The sequence below is a fragment of the Selaginella moellendorffii genome, unplaced genomic scaffold (genome assembly GCF_000143415.4).
Source record: "Selaginella moellendorffii unplaced genomic scaffold, v1.0 SELMOscaffold_357, whole genome shotgun sequence".
Classification (NCBI taxonomy): Eukaryota; Viridiplantae; Streptophyta; class Lycopodiopsida; order Selaginellales; family Selaginellaceae; genus Selaginella; species Selaginella moellendorffii.
The window spans coordinates 1-9,278 of NW_003314612.1; the positions used below are offsets into that span (position 1 = coordinate 1).

At 44.6% G+C, this 9,278-nt stretch overlaps 1 protein-coding gene across 2 annotated transcripts; it reads left to right on the top strand.

Annotated features, from left to right (window-relative positions):
* The first annotated feature begins 14 nt into the window (after positions 1–14).
* On the top strand, positions 15–2,621 carry LOC9641159 (3-hydroxyisobutyryl-CoA hydrolase-like protein 5). 2 transcript variants are annotated; one of them, XM_024668065.1, is made up of 15 exons: positions 15–334; positions 391–496; positions 568–636; positions 684–744; positions 801–874; positions 941–1,024; positions 1,074–1,158; positions 1,212–1,297; positions 1,349–1,464; positions 1,526–1,586; positions 1,654–1,740; positions 1,813–1,914; positions 1,977–2,018; positions 2,081–2,187; positions 2,239–2,621. In XM_024668065.1, the coding sequence occupies exons 2-15, from the start codon at positions 407–409 to the stop codon at positions 2,261–2,263; spliced, it is 1,089 nt and encodes a 362-aa protein (XP_024523833.1). In that variant the 5' UTR covers positions 15–334; positions 391–406; the 3' UTR covers positions 2,264–2,621. The 2 variants fall into 2 exon arrangements, with proteins under 2 accessions (XP_024523833.1, XP_024523832.1); XM_024668064.1 differs by having other exon boundaries at positions 407–496.
* Positions 2,622–9,278: the final 6,657 nt, after the last annotated feature.

Below are 9,278 nucleotides of genomic sequence, written 5' to 3' on the forward strand. Positions count from 1 at the left end.
TGATGTCATACAGTGACAAGATCCTGGCATGACACCCATTCCACTACATAGCGATGTAAAAAAACTCGAGCTTCGATACTACTCGGCTGCGCAATGAAAAACATTCTTCGAAGATTTACGCGTGCTACAATACCACAGTGACATGATCTGACCAGTTTGTGCGAGAAGATCGAGTTTGGTTTGGATACCAACGTGTGCCTGCTGGTCGTAAAGCTTTGACTCGTAGAGGCGTAGCACCACCTCTTTAAGTTAAAAGATGTTTGGGGCCGAGCGAGCGAGCGAGCACATTTCTATCATCCATCCGTCCACCATGGGCATGCCGGACGAAAATCAGGTTTGCGATAAAGAGGGAGCTCTCAAACAGTCTCTTTGTTTCTTGTTCTCTCATAGATTGTTTCTGTTCCAGATGGAGGAGGTGCTCGTGGATGCTCACGATAGGGTGCGAGTAATGACCCTCAATCGCCCTCGAGTGCTCAACTCTCTCAATCTCTCCGTTGTAAGAGTTTGCATTTGGATCAAGAAGCCTTTGCGGCATCCTGGTTTTTGTTCTTGAGCTTTCTCTTTCAGGTCTCCCGACTCGCGGAGCTGTTTGAGCAGTGGGAGAGAGATGAGAGTGTGGAGCTTATAATCATCAAGGTGAGCTCCACCTACCATTCTTCTCTTTTTTAATCCCTGTCTCGCAGGCCGCAGGCAAGGTTTTCTCTGCTGGTGGTGACCTGCGCATGTTCTACGATCACAGGAAAGGTTTTGTTCAAGGATTAAGCTTTGGTGATTTTGATTCCCTTGCGTGTCTTTCCCAGACGAATCGTGGAAGGAAGTCGTGTACAAAAAGTACTGGCTCGACTATCACCTGTACAGCTACAGGAAAACAAGAGTATGTTCACATCACCTTTCTCAAAGCCTAGAAGACTTGGAACTTAGAGACTTTTGTTCTTCACAGGTAGCTATTTGGCACGGACTCGTTGTGGGAGGGGGAGCAGGCTTTACGTTTCCCAGCACGTTTAGAATCGTCACTGAGAATGCTGTACGTTTTGTGATTGCTATTTGAGAGTATCTAACAGTTTCGCTGCCAGGCATTCTCCACTCCCGAAGTTGCTGTCGGTTTTCATACTGATTGTAGTGCCTCGTATTTCCTTCCACGACTTCCAGGACATCTGGGTAAAAATCACTCTTTGAGATTTCTTACTTGATCTCAAATTTAAGTTTTTCAGGAGAATACCTTGCGCTCACAGGCTCGAAACTGGACAGCGCTGATATGCTAGCTTGTGGCATCGCTACGCATTTTGTCCCTTCAAAGGTGGTTTTCCGTTTTCTGATCTCTTCTTACATTTCAATCAAACTATTGCAGGATGTTCCGGAGCTTGAGAAGACTTTGCTGAATTTACAACCGGAAAGCTCAATACAGGAGGCTATCCAGGGATTTGCTAAGACGCCTGAAGCTGGAGCGAGCAGTGTCATGAAAAGGCAAAACTTCTTAATCGTTCAAAGTTTACGTATGAACTAACAAGCTTCCAGGCTTTTCCAGGATGACTTGGATAAACAGCTGCTTCTCGAAAGACCGAGTTGAAGAGATAATCGAGTCTCTGGTGAGTCCCTGAGGCCTTTGCGTTGATTTCTTTCTTGATAAATCCCGCTTGTCAACCGTTTCACTAGGCCAGTACCAATGACGAATGGTGTAAAGAAACTGCACGGTCACTGAGGCGCCTCTCGCCAATTGCGCTCAAGCAAGCCTTAGCATCGGTTAGAAGAAACTCTCTCGCGCGCGCGCGTACGCAATTTTTGTGCTGATTGTGTTTGGAATTGTCAACACAGATCCGGCAAGGCAGGACTCAGAGCTTGAAGAAATGCTTGGAAAGAGAGCAGCGGATTACTCTAAATTGCTTAAGGAGCCTAGTCTCGGATGATCTCTACGAAGTAAGTTCTTCGGTTTCCTGGTTCCATAAAAGTTCTTTCTGCTTCTTTCTGATTATGACTAGGGGATTAGAGCTGTGGTTGTGGATAAAGATCGCGCTCCAAAGGTTGGTTGTGTTGGCTCTCAAACGTTAAGGTTCAGCCATGTTAATTGGTGAAACTTTTGCAGTGGAATCCATCGACTCTTGCCGAAGTCACGGATGACATGGTAGAGTTGATCTTGAACACCTACACTGCCAGGGAGCAAATTCAATTGCCTCTGGAAGACGAGGAAAGGTAAACTAACTAAAATCCCTTTCGTCATCCCTTCAAACCCTTCAATTCAAGGTGGAGTGGCAAATACTCGGCCTAGGAGATCCAGGCAAACTCCCGCCATTTTCTTGTTTGAATTCAAAATAATCGCGAATATTCATGAGCTTAGAGGCTTAGGGTTTTTGCGAGAAGGGGAAGAAACTCTCGGGGACGCGGAACCAGAACCACTTCGATGGGAGACCAGTACGCATCTCGGCAGTGATCTCCGAGTGGTGGCGGATGTCACTAGCGGCAATTCGTCTTCAGAGTTTGGATGGGTGGTGATCTTCCGCCTAAGAGCAGAACATGAGTATGACTCGAAGCAGGGTAGAGTTTTTTATTCGCTTACCATTCGCATTCCAAAGAGCGCGATTTAGTAGCGCATTTATTATACTTATCTTGATCGACTTTTAGAGCTCTGCTGCTTGTGCTCCACAAATTAGTCTGTCACGCTCATCATCTGGATTGTTCCGAACATGCCATTGAGGAAGAGCGTAATCCTGGTGGAAGGGAGAACTTTAGACAAGCTAGAAGATTAACGAGAAAGAGATGATTTGATGAACACTGAAATGATTCGAACATTGACAGACTTGCGACTTTCACTCCCCATTGCAGGCCACGATCCTGAAAGATTGAGAAAACAGAGGTCGAAGAGGTTGACAGCTAGGAAAGAGCAGCAACCCGGCACCAATATCCTGGTCGCTCGCCTGCAAAAAGGAAAACACTAGAAGATACCAGCAGGTAGAGATAAGGATTGATTTTTGCGTCCAAAACCTTTCGAAAGAACATTGGAAGCTTGTGTCAAGGATTTTAGAATTGCTGTAAGACTCTGGCATGCTTTTCCACGATGGATGCTTCTCAAGGAGTGTTGAAGAGATTATCCAGTAGCCTGTGCCTTAATTTCTTGTGCTTTCGTTGTGGATTTACGTTTCCCCGCACGTTTAGAATCGTCACCGAGAATGTTATAAGTTTTGTGGTTGCTACTTGAGAGCATCTAAGAGTCCGAAGTTGCCGTTGGTTTTCATACCGATTGTAGTGCCTCGTATTTCCTCATACCTTGCGCTCACGGGCTCGAGGCTGGCCTATACGGTAGCTTGTGGCATCGAGCGACGCATTTTGTCCCTTTAAAGGTGGTTTTCCGTTCTCTTATTTCTTCGTACATTTCAATCAAACTATTGCAGGATGTTCCGGAGCTTGAGAAGACGTTGGTGAATTTCCATGAATACAGGAGGCTATCCTAAGATGCCAGAGGCTGGAGAGAGCATTGTCATGAAAAAGTAAGCTTTTATGGGACTCTATGTATGAACTAACAAGCTTCTATGCTTTTCCAGGATTACTGCTTCTCGAAGGACCGCGTTGAAGAGATAATCGAGTCTCTGGTGAGCCTTTGCGTTGATTTCTTTCTTGTCAACTAGGCCAGTACCAATGAAGAATGGTGTAAAGAAACTGCTCGGTCACTGAGGCACCTCTCGCCACTTGCGCTCAAGCAAACCGGTTAGTGAAAACTGCGCGTTACGCATAACATTTATGCTGATTTTGTTTGGAATTGCCCACACAGATTCGGCGAGGCATGATGGAGAGCTTGAAGAAATGCTGCGGATTACTCTAGGAGCCTAGTCTGTTTCTGTGTAGGGAATTAGGCTGTGGTTATGAATAAGAAGCTTCAATGACAGCCCAAACTACTCTTACCTACACAAAACCAAAAATCTGAAATGGAAACAGATAGTTACAAAATCCTACGGGGTATAGGGTTCTTTGAAAGACTTCTCAGAATGTTAAAGCGCTTCATCCACAAAGCAAATGCGAGTAGGAGTAGGAGCAACAGCAGCAAAGGCAAGAAACTCTCTCAGGTGAGAAAAACACTGACAGACAAGGCTGGAGAGTTTCTGTGGATGGTGATGCTCCGCCTAAACAACCGTGTCCGCGGCCAAGTCTTTAGGGCGCTAGGCGGCAGTGGGTGGGCCACCGACGCCTTCCAGTCGCATGTCCTGCATCACAACCAGCGGCGAATTCCCCCCTGTTGAACAACCACTCGGGCTTGACGACTGCGGCGACTTGTTTCCATCCATGGTCAAAGGATGCAATTCGCCGCTTGCATGGAAAGCCACCCCTACATCACCGTACACAGGAAGAAACTTGCCTCATGCACAACTTTTGCCGGAGTGTTGCCTGCTGAGCCGAGAAAGAACTCTTCTCTGGGGAGCCAAACGTGCACGAGTTGCAGGAGCAAGCGCGTGTGTTTGCCGCTAAAGACCTCTGGTATCTGCAGTCCACGAGTCTCTCTAACCTGGTCTATGAGTTTTCTCCATCATATGCTTCATCGGTTGTTCCAAAAGCTCTCCTCTCCAGCGATCATTTGAAATTGATGAGGTGTGCCAGGAGCCTCGGGTTGGCGCAGGAGGTGGCTGCTGCTGGGGGGCTGCCAGAGTTCTCTCAGCACGGAGGCCTTGTTTCTCTCTACAACTTCGAGAAGAAACACGCTTGCCACCTCAAGCACAATAAAGGTATGACTTTGATCTGCCTGAGTGCTTGATTTCCCTCTTGTGATGTCTTCAAACCCTTCCCGTTCTTTAATTGGTTCTTTTAGGAATATATACACATCCTGTGTAAGATCTTTCAGCCTCAGGTGAGCAAACCCAAGAAGACCTGTCGCGATAGAACGTGATTGTGGACTGTGCAGGGCCGGAACTCATCATTAAGAGCAGTGACGTCTTCAAGCAAAGGAAGTTTAACCTTCCTTCTAGTGCTGACTTAGAGCGTTTTTCAGTGAACAGCTTGCTTACCCCATTTATCGTAGGATTCGAGTTGAACTTGCTGCTCCTTCCTAGCTCTCGTTCGATCATCTCAGAATCTCACATATGTTGGGCATGTACTTTCTTGTCAATCTTTTCTAAAGTTCTTCCAGATTTTTGTCTTATCTTCCAACTCGCTCTTCTGCTGGCACTTTTCTGGATGGCGGTTGTCACAAGGTTCTACCTTGGGAAGCCTCAATATATGCCAATTACCTGCGGCGAAACAGGGGAGTCTGGAAGGGGGAGCGGACTTTACGTTTCTCCGGGGTAAAGTATTGAGTGTTCTGGGCACCGTTTGGCTTTCTCTGCTGAGAAAAACCTACATTGCTTTTAGTTTTATTGGTTTTGATCAAACTGATCTCAATTGAACTCCCGCCATATTTTATTGGGGTTTAGGTTCTTGCGCTAAGACGGATGAGCATAAGTAGGAGTAGGAGCGGCAGCAAAGCCAAGAAGCTCTCTCAGGTGAGCAAACCACCAACGGACGATGCCTAACAATATGGAGAGTTTGTGATGCTCGCTTCCAGGGGCATCTCCTGGATCACCGAAATCATGAGCGGCGAATTCCCTGGGAAACCACTCGGGTTTGACGACATAGGCGACTACGGTTGCCCGTATCCAGACATGATCAGGAAGAAACTCGCCTCGTGCACGACTTTTGCCGGAGTGCTGCCTGCCGAGCCGAGAAGGAAGTCTTCTCCAAACGTGCACGAGTTGCAGGAGCACACTCTTACCAACTGCTGCTAAACTGCCACAAGCTCGTTGATAAAGGTATGGCTTTGATTCTCCCTGGAGTTTTTTATTTCTTTTTCTCTGTGGCTTGCAGGATATGACGAGCGCAAGCTATTTTGGTCGTTCTTAGAGAACCAGCAGTTCTACACTGTTGACGTGCAAGTGCCCGGTAAGTAATGATTTACAGGTGTTATTATCTTATTTCTTTTTCCTTGTGTGCGACAGGTCTCACATCGCTGGATCAACTGCGTGTTGCGAAAGATGGAAAGGGTGTGCGTGTTTCCATGGAGAAGGACGTGTCCTGGCACAAGAAGCTTGCCATTCCTCCTTACGCTGATGTCGATGGTGCAATAGTTAATCTCCAAGATGAGATTCTCACCATTTGCTTTCCCAAGGGGGACCCTGTGCCCAAAGAGACAGTTCTGACAATTGACCAAAGAGACAGTGCCAATTGAGGACCTCGACGAGGCCGAGCTAAACAAGGGTATTGATATTATATTTGTAGCCAAGAACAAACGTCTCAAGGCAACTATTGAAGATGACAAGGATTACCACATTTTTCATGTCGAAGTTCCAGGTATGCCCCTTGAAACTTTCTAGTTTTCTCAAGAGCTGTTGGTTTGTTTGCGACCGTGTAGGCTTGTCGCGAGAGAAAATATAGTGGGTGCAGGGAACGAACTCATCGTTAAAAGCAACGCCAACGTCTTCAAGCAAAGGAAGATTAAGCTTCCCTCTAGTGCCGAGATGAAGCAGACTAGAGCTTTCTTCAGAAACGGTTTGCTTGCATGCAATGGAAATATGATAGCGCCTTCTTATTTCTTATGGAGTCAGGGCTAGGGTTTTAGGGTTTTGGAGGAATTCAATTGAGCCGGGCGTATTCACTCTGCCAAAAACTAAAAAATGCTAAGGCGCTTCATCCACACGGGCAGCAAAGGCTCTCAGGTGAGCAAACTGACGGACAAGGCCTACAAAGAGTATGGAGAGTTTCTGTGGATGGTGATGCTCCGTCTAGAGAACCGTGTCCTCGGCCAAGTCTGTAGGGCGCTCAACGACTGTGATGCTACCACCGGCTGCTTCGAGTCGCATCTCTTGCGTCACACGCTTGAGTACAACGAAATCGTGAGCGGCAAATTCCCACCCGTTGAAAAACCACTCGGGTTTGACGACAACGGCGACTACCCCTGCCCGTATCCACGCATGATCAAGCTTGTGGACGATGCCTGGGAGGATAACTTCCGCCGCTTCTGTAAAGAGGAACCCATACATCACCGCACACAGGAAGAAACTCGCCTCGTGTACGACTTCTGTAGGAGTGCTGCCTGCCGAGCTGAGAAGGAAGTCTTCTCCGGGGAGCCAAACGTGCACGAGTTGCAGGAGCAGGCGCGTGTGTTTGCTGCTGATTGTTATCCCAAGCTCCTTGGTCTGCAGTCCACGAACCTCTCCAATCTGATCGAAGAAGTTTCATATACTGTCATTCCAGAGGCTTCCTTCTCCAGCAATGACTTGAGGAGGTGTGCCAAAAGCCTCGAGTTGGCACAGGCAGTGGCTGATGCCGGGGGGCTGCCGCAGTTCTCTCAGCACGAAGGTCTCGTCGCTCTCTACAACTTTGAGAAGAAACACGCATACCAGCTACTGCTAAACTGCTGCAAGCACAATAAAGGTATGGTTCTAATCATGCCTGGAGTTTTATTTTCCTTTTTTCTCTGTGGCTAGCAGGATATGACGAGCGGAAGCTCTTGTGGTCGTCCTTCGAGAACCAGCAATTCTACACTGTCGATGTGCAAGTGCCCGGTAAAGTCATTTGCAGATGTTGTTATTTATTTCTTTTTCTTCCTATCGCACAGGTCTCACTTCACTGGATCAAGTGCGTGTTGAAACAGATGGACAGAACGTGCGTGTTTCCACGAAGAAAAATGTGTTCCGCCCCAAGAAATTTGTAATTCCTTCTTATGCTGATGTGGAGGGTGCAATAGTTAATTTCCAGGATGAGATTCTCACCATTCGCCTTCCCAAGGGGGATGCTGTGCTCAAAGAGACACTTCCGACAATGTTGCTGAGTTGAACTGATATCATCATTAGTCAAGAATAAATTTTTCAAGGCAACTAATGACAAGCATTACCATATTCTTTATGTGGACGTTCTATGTCCTGTGAAACTTTCACGCATTTTCTCAAAACCTTTTGCTTTAGAGAAAGTAATTGTGGGTTGTGAAGGGCCAGAACCCATCGTTATGACCAGCACCAGCAAAGGAAGCTCAAGATTTCTTCTAGTGTTGACTTGAAGGATGCTAGAGCCTTTTTCGGGAATGGCTTGCATTCCAAGAGCTCAATGGAGTTATATCCTTCCTTGTCAATGAACATTTTGTTGCAAGTCTCGGTTGCAGAAGTCTCGATAGTTCCAAACATACCCTCTACATACATAATTAGCAAATCTAGAGGAATAAAAAAGCTTTAGACAAGAGTTAAGCTGGGAGTTCGAATGGAATATTTTACTACTTGCTGTCTTGAGCATAATCTATTGAGCTGAATTCAGTTCATGCCACCTTGTGAATAACTGCCATTTTTTTTTCTTTAATAGAAATAATAGCGTGGTTACACATTGTGGTGTGATGAATGCAGAACCTGCAGAACCTTGTGTGTGTATATATATATGTGTGTGTGTATATATATATATATATATATAGTTTTCTTGTGTATGTGTGTGTGTGTGCATGTGTATGTAATGTATTATGATTAATCTTGTGTATATAAATTATAAAATGTTTATAATTATAAACTTCATTAGATCTATTGGTAAATAATAAACACTACTATTAAGCAAACCAAACATTGTTATATGCAACATGTAGCAAATTATTGTAGTGTTTATAAACATACTTTTTACTTAGGGGAGGAGAATGGCAAAGGATCAAATATGTTTTAGAGAGATTGTATTTCTGAAACATAAATTTTCCTAATATTTTGTTTTCATCTTTCCAAATTTTAAGATAATTTTCTTTTATCTTAGCAAAAAGGGACAGTTTGAGCCATCTCCATATCCTAGGAGTTCTTAAACTGATTCATCATTAGAGTTTAGTTTTTCATTTTTCTCCCTTGGAAAGTACATTAGAGACATAGCAAGGTTACATAACAATTGAATAGTGCATTGATGATGTTGACTAGTATAACTTTTCTTCTAGCCTGCTTTGTAAATTTGGCCTTACTAGAGTCAATTGACATTGATAAACAGGTGATCAATAGTCACAAATCTAAGTAGCAACATGAAAATTATCAATGGGTTTCAGATGGAATATGTTCAACTACATTGCTGATAATTAATTTAAAATAGTTTTTATTATTATAATCTTAAAAAAAGCTTTTTGATATTATAAATATTTTAATTTTTTTAGGTGGGACAGTTTTGAAAAGATTCATAGAATACTTGGACCTCTTTATGAGGTATGTATTATTAGAATATTTCTACTAAATTTTATACTGAGCTTCTATCATAAAACCTTTTAGCGTTTTAATATTTACTTATAACCCACTTCTATAAATAATATTTTAGAAGTT

Coding starts and splice junctions, on each gene's coding strand:
- LOC9641159 (XM_024668064.1), top strand. CDS start 257: ATGTTTGGGGCCGAGCGAGCGAGCGAGCACATTTCTATCATCCATCCG. Junction 497..567: donor ACTCTCTCAATCTCTCCGTT/GTAAGAGTTTGC, acceptor TTTCTCTTTCAG/GTCTCCCGACTCGCGGAGCT. Junction 1,025..1,073: donor GAATCGTCACTGAGAATGCT/GTACGTTTTGTG, acceptor TTTCGCTGCCAG/GCATTCTCCACTCCCGAAGT.